A 14,974-nucleotide genomic window follows, 5' to 3' on the forward strand; every position below is an offset into this window, starting at 1 on the left:
TGGGAGATCCCATACTCCTTAATGCAAAACTTGTAGCACTAGAAATCGAGCTAGCTGTTCACTTCTAGGAAAACAGGCTGTGAAGATGACGTTTGACTAATTAACGTACACTTTACAACATGGGTAATATTAGATGATTTGTTTTATAAAAATTTCTAAAAGTCGGCAGCCCAGTTACATTAGGTCATACAATCTGAAACAGGAAAGATGGCCATGGAAGTTCATAAATCTCTGAAACTCAAGGTGAGAAAACACACACACACACACACACACACAGACTGCCATTAGAAATTTCCTAGAGAGAAATGTTCCAGGTTAAACATTAGACATTGTAAATATACCAAGTCAGTTTAGTTTTCTCTCTCCCACAATCCCTTCCCACTTCGAGTTTTGTTCCCAGCTAACAGGTGGGCTGAAGTCAACCTTATTTCAACAAACCAAACATCCAAACTATGTAATCATGGGATGACATCTCAGCTTGATCTGGCTGGCTGCTTATAAAGGAGTCTTTCACAATGATAAATGGGAGTGCTCACTAAGGCACACCACCTGCGTACTTCCTGCTGAAATCAACCAAATGCAAATAAATAGCCCCCCCTTTTTTTTAAGTTGGCTCCATGCTGGGTGGGGAGCCCAACACAGGGCCCAATACGGGGCCTGAACTCACGGCACTGAGATTAAGACCTGAGCCAAAATCAAGAGTCAGACACTTAACCAACTGAGCACCCCCAGGCACCCCAATAGCCGTATCTTAAAAAAGCACTGTCATCCATCCATTTTGAAGTATGCTGAAATGTGTTATCTTATATATAAAGATAAGACTAATAGCCTGCTACCTACCTGCAAGATAGAGAACTTTACAGGTGTTTTTCCAGCACAGTGTATGCATACACTCTCACCCATGCCTTCACCAGCACCACACTTGAGAGGGCTGTCTGGGACCACAGACCTAGCAAAACTAAGATGCCCATGCGGCCCAAGCACAAGTCCCTAGCTTCATTCCCATTGCTAACCCACCAGCAAAAAGTCCAAGGACTTATGCTGTTCTGTGCTAGCTGGATCTTTGAAATAGTTTCTACAAGTAACCCATGTGAGTGTAAAATGGGAAAAGTAAACACACATGGAGACTTTGTTCTAAATTAAAGAGAAATAAAATTTAAAATTAGGCATACACTGACAAGCTTCATTACCATAATCAGAAATCAATATATCATCACAGATGATGATGTTATATGCTTGTTTCTCATCACTGATCCCTCTGAGTTTCACTTCTCTTATTCCTTTAACATATCACCCTCTTGGGTTTTCTTTTCCAGACTTACACTGTGTGGGAAGAAACTGAAACATCTCTCAGGATGGTTGCTGTATCTGTTGAGGATGCTAGGCTACCTTCACTCCAGGGCCTCCTCCGTGGAGGGGTGTGACAACCCAAGCATGGGTCTTTCTGGGTTTCCCAGGAAGGCTCCCACAAAACCCTGGATCAGAGGGCATTTTGAAACTCATGTCAATCTCAACTCAGCTCTGCCATCTTGGTATGAAACTGAGACATGCAAGTCAGAAGAATGGGTCTATCATTAGAAATGGGCAGAAAGGAGACATGACCCTTTCTTTCAATAAGTGTTTAGCAGACTTCACCAATTTTTTAAAAAGTTTTCTTTCAATCTGACTCAAATTCTTTAGCCCTCACCCTATAGTTTAATTTTGTTTCCCCCTTTTTGGTATCCAGCTGTGACGGAGAAGAGCTAGTCACCGTATTCTTTGTGAGCATGAAAGCCAATTATTAATTAGGTCTAAATAAATCATTTTCTTGAAGTAACAATCTCTGGTATTATGTTTCAATCTTTGTATTCTTTTTGGTGTATCTTATCTCTTCAAATTCTTTCCAGAGCCCTCCTACAAAAATTACCTTGTTGCACATGGTAAGTTCCTTTTTATCCCTATATGGCCAGAATCTAGCCCATTGCCTGACATTCAGCAGGCTCTTGATAAATATCCTTGAGAAAATGTGAAATCATTCCTGAGCAGTATTCAATATATGGCTGAGAAAAATTTAGTTGTCTTCCTTGGCTATACTTGGCTATTTGTTCAGTCACGCTTTCCCGATTATTCCTACCATAGGGAAATCATCAAACTTTCATCACGAATAGTCTCTTTGACCCTACCAGAAAACTCAATAAGCTCCTAACAATTATCCTAAAATGTGAACCTAAGTATTAATTTTTCTAGTAAGTGCACAACTAGAAGCTTGGTATACCTTGGCAGAACTTCAAATCATAGTACACATTCCTAAAATTTCATCTTGTATGTGTCTGAACCCCATGCAGTATAAGAACAAGAAGTTTTTCTCTGTTCAGTAGGTTTTGTTGTTTAGTGGGGACTTAAATGTCTTATTAGGAATAGTTTGACACTTCAATTAAGTGGTATTTTTAAACACATACATTTGGTTAGCAATTTATTTTATTAGATACTTTTTCTTTTCTCTTCTTAAAAGGCTGGTAATTATTTTCCAAATGTTTATTATAGGTCTGTCTTTGCTCAGAACAGCTTATTACTATAAATTTAAAAATTATACATGCTCTAATTACATGTCTTTCACTTTCACACCCAATCTCCTAAAATCATGTCCAAGTTCCAAATAGAGAATACAAAATATTTGGAACAAATGTCATGATTCATGCTAATGGGCAAACTAAAATCACCAACTTTTTAGCTTCTGATCATAGCTGATTAGGGTTATTAACGGATAGTTTTCATTAGACCAATATTTTCCTGATTGACATAAATACTTATTTCTCACTCTTGTTCAAACACACACACATAGACAGCTTAATACTGAGAAAAAAGTAAAACAAGAAAGTGTGAAGGGACAATGAAGGATAGCCAGTTGTTTTTTAAGAGAAAACTGTGTCTTCATAGAGCCTTGGCAAGGTCATACTCACCTTGGAATCACCATGACCACTGATGGGAACTAGCTATCCTTGGAAAAACACCTCTTACTTAGCAGTTATATTAGAGAGGTGGCGGAGGGTAAGAAATAAAAGATTGGGGGGGCCTCAATTATTGTTGGAAGAACTCACAGATGTGGGTTTTCTCTTCTTTGATTCTTCAATAAATTAGTAAGCCTGTCTAACATAACCTGGAAATCTTTCCCTAAGTTAGAGAAAGAAATATTTGGGACTTTAACTATACAGTAGCTCCCCCTTTGAACCCAGAATTCCCAGGCTAAAGATTAGTGAGTTAAACCACAGAGCCTCATGCCTTCCCCACAGCAAGGTTAATAATTACACCCCATTTAATGTCTAGAATCCCATTTCCAAACAAAAGCCTTTAAATAGCAAATCTCATAGTATGTTTCATTAGAGAGTATACCTAATGATTAAGCTGAAATATGAAGTTTTAAAAATTATATTCAAAACCTCAAAGATATGCCCCAGAGTAACCTAAAGTATGGAGAACCCCCATTTACCATAAACTTTTCCACTTTCATATTCCAGAAATCTCTCTTCTCATCTCTCCCCCTCTCTCAGGTGCTCCTACAAGTGTTCCTCCCCATTAAGAAGGAACAAAGTTTACCCAAATTCTCCCTAAGTGAAAATCTAAGATGAAGGACATGGATTCAAGAGAATTCAACCTGATGGCTTATCCAACAAGGAGGCTCCCACTTCCTCGAAAAGGCATTCACTGGGTTCTAGTTCAGATTTTAATTTGCAGATTTCTCTTTAAGGCCCCACTTCTCAAAACTACAGAGAGCACACCTCTTCGTGGACAGATCACTTAGACTAAGGTGAGCCTGATCTCCTGCCGGTCACCAGGTGCACGTGTGTCTGATACCTCCACTAGCACGTGAGAAAGAGCAGATAAAAGAAGGAGAAAACCAAACAGATCCTTGATTCTTTTCATAAATATAAATGTGAGAAATGGGCAAAAATTATCTTTTCTGCTGACTCTGAGAACACAGACTAGCAAGATTCAAGAAAAGAGAGCTCCAGGTTGTTCGGTATTAGACATCGATGGAAACTGCATTGGTGGTAGAGCAGAGAAGAATCAGACAGAGGGAGAGAAGACAGAGGGGCCAAGAAGAAAGTCCAAAGGCCCGAGCCTGAATTGGCCTAAGAGACCAAGGTAACTTTAATAATGGGGAAGTCTGACATTCAGCTCACAAACCATTTAGCCCTCAAAATGAGGGCCTTGAACCAAACCAATGTACAAGTTCTTCAACAAAGATCATTGCTGACGGAGTTAAAATCAATCCTAGCAAGCAAGAGAGGCGAAAGGATAGTCAAATCCATGAGGGCGGGGGCCATGTTGCTTGGCTCCCAGGGGACAATCACAAAGTCTAGCACATAGTAGGCACACAATCAATCCTTGTGAAGTGAATAACATTCATTTCATACAACTCTCCACATTACACTGGAGAGACAATAAATGTATCACACAAAGGTTTAACTACAGCTAATTTTAGCCCTGCAACAAAACCTAAATAGATGGCGGCCATGCAGACCTTTAAATTATTTGCAACATCCCGCTTGTATGGGAAACTCGGAACAACCAGGCACGCACGAGGCAAAGAGATGTCTCTCTTAACTGTTGGTAAGGAATATTTGAAAGTATAGGGAATTCAGCCTATTAACGCTAGGTACTCTGCAGAATTAGCAGACCTCCCAGAGACTTACAATTTAAACAGGCAGGTCTGAGGCATGCGTTCAAGCCCAATCAGCTAAAGACTAACCAGAAATGGGGACAAACTCATAGTCTCATGAAATCATATTTACTGATGTGGTGCAGCCGGGGACAGCACTTGGAGAAAGTACAGGACAAGGCTGAGAAAGAGGGAGGAAGGAATCATCTTTTGTAAGGTTTGGCTTCTCAAAGGATTCTGAAGCCGTGCCTAAGGGAAGCAGATTCAGTTCTGGATTGACTGCAGTTTGGAGGTGAGATCAGGAGAAGCGGAGATTAACTGGGGGTCGTTATGAGGTGAGGACAGTTGAGCAATTAAAGAACTCCCAGGAAAACAGGGGCAGTGCAAAGCAGGCCTGGACCGTCGGCAGTGAAAAAGCGGGAACCACTCAGGGAGGGGTCACACGACCGTGGGAGAAGCGATGTCGTCGGCTAACTTTGCAGCTGGCTTGCTGCGGGTCCATCCTCCAAGCCCGACTGAAGGCAAGGATTTCTCTGTCTCTGCTATCCCGGCTGACTTCCACTCCCTCAGTAAGAGACAGGCTTTGATTCTTACACAGATGTGAGTATTAAGTAATCCCCCTTAATCAAGTTGTAGAAAGGGACATTCTCAAAACCTTCATCTAAGAGAAACAGGCGAAAAACGAACAATCCTGACCCATAACCCGAATCCCATCTGCAGTTCCTCAGTTCTCCGAGCAAAGCTCTAGCCCAGCACCTGTGCCCTGGGGAACAATGGTGGATCTGCTTCCTTGTCTCCTCCCCTAGACTCTACACCCCTCAAGAGGAAGAGTGGTGAAGGCTTCATTCCTGCCTGGCGCCCCCCACAGCCCCCAGCCCAGCACATGTGCCCCGGAGCCAAGCCATCTCCTAGTCCCCTTCTAGATGACGTGCACCAAGGCCTCTCAGGTGGTAAACCAGACTCTGCACTCCAGATGACTATTAATACCATCCTGCTCTGAAGGATGCGCTACACAGGGCAGGATGACCGGCGAGATCGACAACTCTATGTCAAAGACGGGAGCTTCCATTTGAAGGGTTCACAAACAACTTTGTTGCAACATGATGGAGTCAAGAGCACATCAACAGCGCCACACAAACTGGACTGAATCCCTACCAAATCGAATCATTTATCGTCTGGTACTAGAGATGGGCATACATCCGTCTTTAAGCAAGACTATAAATTCCTGGGGGTGAGAGGTTATGCGTGTCTTGCTGAGCTTTGCCCCCAGCGCTCTGCCTCCTGTGTTGCACAGTACAGGCTTCCAATCCCTTGAAGGCAAAGTGGATGAGGTGGAGAAACAAGAAGCTCATTCAGTTAGAGCGAAAGGGAAAGAGCACAGTGGGGCCGGTAAGGAAGAGGAAAGGTATCCCATGTGCAGATTAGAGGTTTCTAACACTGGAGGACAGAGGACTCCCACAGCCGGCTTAGGTGGCCAAGGAAAGAGAAAAGCTGGTTGAGTTGACTTGGAACGTGGAAGCATCACAAGAGATCTGCACCTGGGCTGAGAGGCGGGGAGAAGGAAGCAAAGAGAGGACCAGGAAGACATAAATAAGAGATGAGCTGCCAAGGTCAGAAGATGAGCAACCCATCTTTATTAAGACCACCACTGACGGAGGGAGTGTGGGAAGAAAGATGAGGAGACAGCTATAGAAAATGCATGAAGACTGGGGGCATGAGTACAAGCCTGATCGAGAAGCTTCCTTTATCTGGATATCAGTAAAAGCAAGACCCGCATATACGGAGACAAGGGAATTCTGCTCTGAGCCCACCGTGCTACCCCATCTTGGAGCAGGTGCAAACCCCCCCAGAGATGCCTTCTCAGTTTCTAATTCTTATCTCCTTCTTCTTCTCCCCCTTTCCTCCTGCCGTCCAAAGTGTTGGCCAAATAAGACCATGCAGTTCTTTGGGGTTAATGGAAGAGGTCCATTAGACTTCTGCCTTTCTCTGTCCCGGTGATATGGCCACAGACAGGAAGAGGAACAGGCCTGGCTGTCCTTTCAGTGTCTCTTTGAAGATGAGCCTCATGGAACAGGAAAGCAATGGCGGAAACCACAAAAGGACTTCGAATGTCAAGGTGACACGCACACTCTCATTACTGTGACCTGTGGTCAGCAAGTGGATACCATTGTGTCTAAATTATTAACTAGCTAGAGAGCACCCAGATCATACTGTGGGCTTGGGTGAGGGTGCTCTGGGAGAAGGGAAGGAGTGCAGCTAACTCCCAGTACCCACTGGCCGGGCTTCCTGACACGTGTGCAAAGGAGCTGCAGGGGCTAGGACACAAAGCTGCACATTCAGCAGAATGCCTCTGAACTATAAAGGGTCTTTCTAGAGTAACGTGTGCTGGGGATTCTTAGAATTAATATGTTTAAGCAATGAGGATAACTGAATCATGTACGCTGGTCTGATGGCCTTAGTACGTAGCCCAACACGGACAACTCGAACAGTATGACACTATCTCAGTTTTGAGGGAAATGCCTCCCATTTTGATAAGTAACGTTACTCACCCTTTATACAGGAACACCACTGAATAAGCGTGGTGTGTGCTCGTACTGCGCTGAAACTCCCCCGCCTTGAACCTACTCTCCACCCTCCGATTCTATGTATCCATGTTCTAGACCCACTTCAAGAATTCTCTGAATCTCTCCCTGTGGTTGGGAGTGAGATACATTATCTTCCTCCAAAGAATAGTGGTCATCAGTCGCCTCCGACAAAGGGTGCCATCTTTTCTCGGGAGACACGAATGCTGAATGAAATCACCACCTTAGATCAAGGAAATGGCATCTATGGGGCACCTGGGTGGCTCAGCCGTTGAGCGTCTGTCTCCGGCTCAGGTCATGATCCCAGGGTCCTGGGATCGAGCCCCGCATCGGGCTCCTTGCTCCGCGGGGAGCCTGCTTCTCCCTCTCCCACTCCCCCTGCTTGTGTTCCCTCTCTCGCTTTGTCTCTCTCTGTCAAATAAATAAATAAAATCTTAAAAAAAAAAAAAAAAGAAAATAGCCTCTATAGTTTTTGTGAAAGGCTGGTGTCTATCAAGTCTGTTCTCAAATTTTGAACACAGATAGTCCTCTAACTTTAAACTCGTTGAATTCTAAAAGTTTAATTATACATCGGTTGTGGAAAAGAGAGAGGTGTTTCCGCACAGTAAGAATTACACACATAATGGGTTCTCAGAACAGCTCACAAAAGCTAGTTCTCTACCTCAAACAACAGGAGTAATACTGTAGAACCGAGAGTTAGAGTGATATCTTTATGAGAAAAGGCATTCACACTTCCCCTTGGGATGCAGGGAACCCCAAAACTCTCCCGTCTGGCAATGAAAGCAGGGCCTCCTCTTGCTCAAAGCAGGTGTTGGGTGTGGCCTTGGTACGGACTTTAGGGAGGAGGGTCTCTGTGCTGAAGATCAAGACCGAGAATGCAGGGTGAGGGGAATGAAATCATCCTTGGCTACACTGGGAGGGAGGGTTGGGGAGGAAAGGGGGACAGAGGGCTTCAGGGAGGAGCGGGGCTTGGGTAGTCAAAGAGCACAGACATGCTGCTTCTCACCTCCTCTCTCATCTCCTCTGCATGCCCAGATTTCTTCTACTTCTTTCTCTTTATCTCCTCTGGAAAGCTTTGTGGGGAAGGGTGGAGAAGAATTGAAAGGTGACAGCAGGGTCTATGCGGTTAGAAGAAAGGAGAAGAGGAGGGGTTCACCAGTGAGAAATAAAGTGCAAGAGATGCAGTCTCTTAGCTGGAGGGAAGGTGTGGGTTTCTCACACGTAAGATGTGCATCCATCAGTCAGAACCTTGTCTGTGGGGCTGGGGCACAGACCTGCCGGTAAGAGACACCAAGAGCTACTGATCCTCAGCAGAAGAACACTCAGCACATAATTACAGTCCTTGTGAACACTTCCCCTCTGAAGGATAAGCTTTTTAAGGAAGTGTATTTGAAAAATTCATTGCACACCTGTTGCACGTTGCCAATGTCTTCATCAAAGACGTAGAATCCAGAGCACCAGAACAAATATATGCTCATTTTTAAAGAATTCACACACCTCAAATTCTATCACAGAAATTTAGCGTTGGTCACCAATTTCAAGCAAGGTAGCCTGTTTTGAACAGTTGCATATCCTTCAAACAAAATTCCATCCAGAACCAATGCACTGATGTACTTTTTACTACTTGCTGCCAATTCTAACTAGTGGTCATTCTTCAGCTATAACATAAGCAAAACCTGGAACATGTATATCTTTGTCCATAAATGATTAGAATGCTACCCAAATTCTAAGTCATGCTATAAGAAATACAAAAATGGCATTGTTATTTATTTGAACCTTCAAAATATTGTTTGCATTACCTCTGTATTAACAACTTCCATAGGTCTCTTCTTCATTTCTCCTATGTCCAAGTAACTGGGGGAGGAAAACAAAACAGTAAGGTTTCTTTTATTGCTTTTGTGTCAGTTATGTAAATTTCTTACTAAAAATTATAAAAATGTAAAGCCAGCCTTAGGAAATACTTAAGCCTAAAGCAAAAATCAATAGCTAACAATTGAAAGCAATTAGGGTAGTAGGAACTGCTCTGAGCATCACCAACCCGAGCTGATACATGTCCTCTTCACCCAACGTCAATGAAACTGAAGTCTTAGAAACACATATTTCTTCAAGAGAACATTTCCCCCCACAATGGTTGGCCCCTGACTATCTATGCGGTATTTCTAATTCTTAAACCGATTTTGATGGAAAGAGTGGTTTGTGGTGTACAAGTCCTTAACAGCTCCATTAATCACAGCCTTTAGGTCAAAACAAAGGAAGTACTGGGGCGCCTGGCTGGCTCAGTCAGGTTAAGCATCCGAGGACTCGTGGTTATGGCTCAGGTCATGATCTCACGGTCCTGGGATCAAGCCCCATGGGGCTCTGGGCTCAGCTTGGAGTCTGCTTCAGATTTTCTCTCTCCCTCTCCTTCCTGCTCACTCTCTCTCTCAAATAAATAAATAAAATCTAAAAACAAACAAACAACAAAGGAAGTACCAATAGCATGCATTAGACCATCTGTGAAAGAGCAGGAAATCCTCTTCCCTATGAAAATACTTTCACGGGCGCCTGGGTGGCTCAGTTGGTTAAGCGACTGCCTTCGGCTCAGGTCATGATCCTGGAGTCCTGGGATCAAGTCCCGCATCGGGCTCCCTGCTCAGCAGGGAGTCTGCTTCTCCCTCTGACTCTCCCCCCTCTCATGTGCTCTCTCTCTCTCTCTCTCTCTCTCATTCTCTCTCTCTTTCAAATAAATAAATAAATCTTAAAAAAAAAAGAAAATACTTTCATGATACAGAAATGCTCAGCCACGGGGGATGGATTAGGCATTGGTTGCGCTAAAATGCACATGAGTGGACTAGTTAACCTCTGGAGACCCCTATTACTAAATTACTACTTGTTATAGATATTAACTAGTGATCCTTCTTTAGCTATAGCATGAGTACAACCTGCAAACTACACTTTTGTCAACCTCAAGCCCTAAGTCCATCACCGTGATCCGGTTCCACTGTCCTTCACACATAGCAGGTGGTAATAAATGTTTTAATATAAAAAAATAAGTATAAATCTAGCATTTAATTCACAACCATAGATACAAAGATACCTCAACTACCATCAGTGCTGCGTTGCCCCAAAAAAAAGAGTTTATATTAGAATTAAGTTTATCTATGTTTTGTTATTGTTTGCATTTTTAGATAGAATGCTTTAATCAATACCACTGGAAATTATATTTTTCTTACATGAACGGTGTTTACATAAGGCAAAACTCCCTCTGTTTAGCAATAAAAAGGCTCTTTTGCAAATCTGCAGGGACTGATTTCTGACATAAGAGCAAAAACAGTTTAACTGCCATGTGCAGAAAAGTGATCTCAGATCCACAAGATTAATGAAATCGAGTCAACTTCCAAAAACACATAGGAAAACTTCAGGGAAAATAACTATCTCTAGATTTATAATAAAGGTTTAAAATAAAAGTTTAAAATAAAATAAAGGTTTAATAGCTACCTCAAGTTTAATTATGGTTTCAAAAATATTAGGAAAAATCTGAGTAAAAGAAATTCAAGAAGGAAGTTGATCATTTTCATTTGAATAATTTTTTTCTACCATTGCTAAGTTCCCCAACATCCTTTAGGGCCTAAATGACATAAATTACCCTCAGTATCTTCTGGGCTTTCTTTTGTTCTGTCAATTTCCCCATTTGTTATGTAAACTTGCAACTGCTAAGCTTCAAATATATTCAGCCTTTAAATCTTCTGGGCTTATCATAACCATAGATACTACTACTTTAACAGAAATAAATACACTAATCATCTGTCAGCATGGAAAACTAACCATGGAAACTGTTATAACAAACTCGGAGTTTTTTTTGTATGTGAATTAAAAGCAAAAATAACCATGCAAATCTCTTATATCTATATAAAGAATGACTTGAAGTGTACTTTCTATTTGATTTGGAACTGGACCTGTTTTTATCTTTTGAGCTGGTAGTGCCAAATAAACAAAAGAGAACATGAGTTACAAAAGTGAGTCTGCAACTTTGAGCTGTTAATAGATTCCAAAACAGAGTTCCATTCCCATGAAACTGCTTTTTATGGGAATTATTTAATTTAAAAAAAAATCAACAAAATACATGATGAAACATGTATTGTACATGGACATAGTGATGCTTTGTATTTACATGACATTTTGATGTTTACAAAGCACGTTCACATCCATAGCACTCACTTTTCTAACAACCCAGTGAGGCAGGCATGGATACACTCCTTGTCCTTATCAGGAAGCTGACTCGCTGAGTCAAGTGGCTTGCCCAAAGATACACAGCTGATAAACAGCTCAGCATCATGTCTCTTGACTTTTAGGTTCTAAGTATCTTTGAAGCACATCACTTCATTTAGTTCTTGTCTACGAAGTTAGACAAAGTATGCTAAAGAAGGTTTCCAAGAAGGGAAATCTAAATCCAAATATATCTGTCACCTCGCATTAAAAAGAATGTCTAGCCGAACAAAAAAGCAGAACACTCAGAACTCAGTTTAAGCAGATCCAGGAAAGGAAAAAGGATATGAGACATTAGTGATATTTGCGAAAATATTTCTGTATAGTGAAAATTAGAATTCACAGGTCTAGACTTTACAGGAAAGATAATTTTTTGCTATCCTGAGGCCCAAGCCAAATTTCAATTAAAATGTTATATTAACAACTATGAAACATAAAGTAATTCCACTCCTAGGTACATAACCAAGAAAAATGAATACTTGTACACAATTGTTTCTAGCAACATTATTGCATAATAGCCCAAAGTGAAACAATCCAAATGTCTATCGGTGGACGAACAAAATGTGGCATATCCATAACCGTGGAATATTCTTCAACAATACAAAGAATGAAGTGCTGATACACACTACAACATGGACAAGCCTGGGAAACTTTATGCCAAGTGAAAAAGGCCAGAAACACAAAAGGCCACATGTTGTATGATTCCATTGATATGACATATCCAGAACAGACAAACCCATCGAGACAGAGAATAAGTAGATTAGCAGTTGCCAGAGGATGGGGAGGAGCGGGAACTGGGAGGGACAGGGTTTCGTTTTGGAGTGCTAGAAATGTGCTAACATTAGCTCGTAGCGATGGTTGCACAACTCCATGAACCTACTAAAAACGACTGAAATAGGTAAAGTTTATGTTATGTGAAATATATCTCAATAAAGGTGTAAATAAAATCCTATGGAATATTAAACTCTACCGGTCCTCCAATACCCACCCCCACCAGAAACAATGTCCCTCAACTGCGAACTTCCACATAATTTTATTTTTCTAATTGCAGTTGTTCCTTTGTACCTTACATTAAAATTATCGGTGCGCATGTAGTCTCTGTCCTGTTAGATCTCAAACTCTTAAAAACAAGGAGTCACATCTTGTTCATCTCTGTTTGCTTGGCAGATCCAAGCACAGCGTGCTAACTCACTGCCCACCATGAGTGATCTCCCCGCCAGGAACTGGGAGGAAGCGCCCATCCTGACCCCCTGCGCTTGAAGGTCTAGCCAGCAAGTACCTACAGACAGACATATAGGCAAATACCTTACGCCAGTAAGCTTTTCCAAGCATTAGGCTAATAGCATAAACATGTAGGCGGCGGGAGGAGGGTCACAACAGTGGGGCGTGGTCAGTTCTACTTGGAAAGAAAGTTTGCAAGAATTGAAGCAGGTGAGGGGGGCCGAGGGCAGAAAGCAATTTTCTCCTCTGGTGACTACACACTATACAGTACTTCTCAATAATGTTTAAGAAATCGTATTTAAACTCAAAAAAGCAGGTGGAAAGAAAAAACAGGACAGAAAACGCTAATGCACCAGTTTGGTCCCTGAATGCTTTTCTAAGATTCCTACTCCTCCTGCTACCCAAATGAAATTCCTTCCCCAGGCACACTTTCAACCCGCCCGCCCCAGCTGCAGCGGGAGCCCCGAGAGAGGCATCCACCCGCGCAGTCACAGCCCCCGGACACACCGCGGGTGGGCGAGGCGGGGCTCACGCCTTTGCTCGAGCGAACCGCACACTTTAATGTTGCATTAAACGGCGGGCGGAGGGGGACAGACGGACTCACTTGAGCTTCTTGAAGGCTTCCGGGCCCCCGGCCACGTAGTTGCCTCCGCTCTGGATCTGGTCTAGCTTCCGGATGCGGTGCCCGGTCCGCGGGGTGTAGATGTTCCTGACGGCCCCAAAGGGCGCCTGAACGCCGCCCGTCACCTCCTTCAGAAAGACGTCGAAGCTGGACACCTTCTTCTCGTGGATGACGACGCGGCGCCCCGCGAAGAACGGGTCCCCGTTGCGGTACACCAGCACGCTCTTCACAACCGGCTGGGACAGGTGGCTGGACCGGGCGCCCGTGCCGCTCATCCTCCCCGCGGGACGCCGCCCTGCTGGCTTCTCAGGGGAGGTGCCTCTGCTGCCCAGCGGCGTCACCGCACGCACCCGGTGGGGTAGCCTCCTGAAACCAACGCGAAACACACAAGCCCGCGGTAAAAAAAAAAAAAAAAAGCCGAGCAACTGCAGTGCGCCTGGCGTGCACCCCGTGGAGACCCTGCAAGGCTGCGGGACTCCAGGTCCACGTCCAAGGTATTTCACCGTAGTCGGCACAGCCAATCAGCGCTCGCCGTGCGCGCAGCACACCTGCTCCGCACGCTACGGTCAGAGCCCAGGGATAGCCACCTCGCGACAGGAGCGCGCGTGGGGCTTTACGCCGGCAAGCCGAGGGGGCGCCGGAGGGAGAGGGGGGTACGCGCGCTCACACGCACACACGAATTAGAAAGATGCTCCAACTCCATTTCTCCCTTCCTACTCGTGTTACTCTTCAAACTGCTTGTCTTTTCTCGCCTTGCCACCTCGCCCCTTCCTCTCTTGCTTGCTCCCCAAATGAAAGCAATTAGGATTCTGGCTGGAATTGCCCAGATCTTTATTGGCTGAAAAATAATAGCCTAACGTACGTTGAGAGAGAAAAGGGGGGAGGCATGGGGGGGGCTCGACCTTCCGGGACCCCTCGCTCCCTCGGCGACCATCCGCGCCACCGCCGGCGAAGGTCCCGTGGGCACCGTTTGAACACCGTGGTGCGCAACCGAGTCCCGGGGCGGGAGGCAGTGTGTGGGGTCCCCGGGGACGCGCCCGCCGCGGGGGTACCTGGCGACACGGGAGGGGCGGCTTGGGCGAGGGCCCGGCGGGGCTGGGCGGGGGCGCGGCGGCTCGGCTGGCACCGCGCTGAACTCGGCGGCGGCGCGGCGCTCCCGCTGTTCCTCCGCTGCCGTTGCCTCGGCGGGCCTCCCTCACGCCCCGGGGGGGATGGACTTGTTACTTCTCGTCGTTTCCGTAGCGACTGCAGCCACGCGCGGAGCCGAGTCCGCGAACGCGTCCTGGCGCGCGCCCGAGTCCCTTAGGCTTTGCTCGGGGCGTCCCCAGAAAGAGTGGAGAAGTAAGGGTTTCGGGGGATGGAGGGGAAGCCTGGGTGGCATTAGCATGCAGTCTTAATATAAATGCACGCCCCCTGTGTGCCAGGCGCTTTGCTAGAGGTTGGTGATACAGAGGTGAAGAGGGGAGCCTGCAATATTCTGAGCGCCTACCGCCTCCTAACTTTAGGCTGAGAAGGGGCTTTTTCACTGTCTCCAGAAGGCTAACTGGCTAAACAGCTGTCTGTGCCCAAGACTTCACATCCATGCCTTTCGTGTAGATTGGGTACGACAGTGGAACTTTAGTAAAGAGGTGTTGTCCAATCCACTCAGGGACATACATATTGTGG

The 14,974-nt window shown here is 44.7% G+C and overlaps 1 protein-coding gene across 4 annotated transcripts in view; it reads right to left on the minus strand.

Moving 5' to 3' along the window:
• The window catches only part of DCDC2 (doublecortin domain containing 2), a 153,863-nt gene extending 139,332 nt beyond the window's left edge, over nt 1-14,531 (minus strand). The window contains exons 1-3 of one of the 4 annotated variants that reach the window (XM_027603635.2): nt 14,362-14,531; nt 13,292-13,675; nt 9,021-9,075 (exon numbers count right to left, since the gene is read on the minus strand). In XM_027603635.2, the coding sequence (XP_027459436.1) occupies nt 9,021-9,075; nt 13,292-13,584 (348 nt within the window). In that variant the 5' untranslated portion in view covers nt 13,585-13,675; nt 14,362-14,531. Of the gene's footprint in view, nt 1-9,020; nt 9,076-13,291; nt 13,676-14,171; nt 14,305-14,361 lie in introns of those variants that run through there. The other 3 variants (XM_027603633.2, XM_027603636.1, XM_027603634.2) reach the window with 3 other exon arrangements.
• Nucleotides 14,532-14,974: the final 443 nt, after the last annotated feature.

This window comes from Zalophus californianus, chromosome 7 (genome assembly GCF_009762305.2).
Source record: "Zalophus californianus isolate mZalCal1 chromosome 7, mZalCal1.pri.v2, whole genome shotgun sequence".
Lineage (NCBI taxonomy): Eukaryota > Metazoa > Chordata > Mammalia > Carnivora > Otariidae > Zalophus > Zalophus californianus.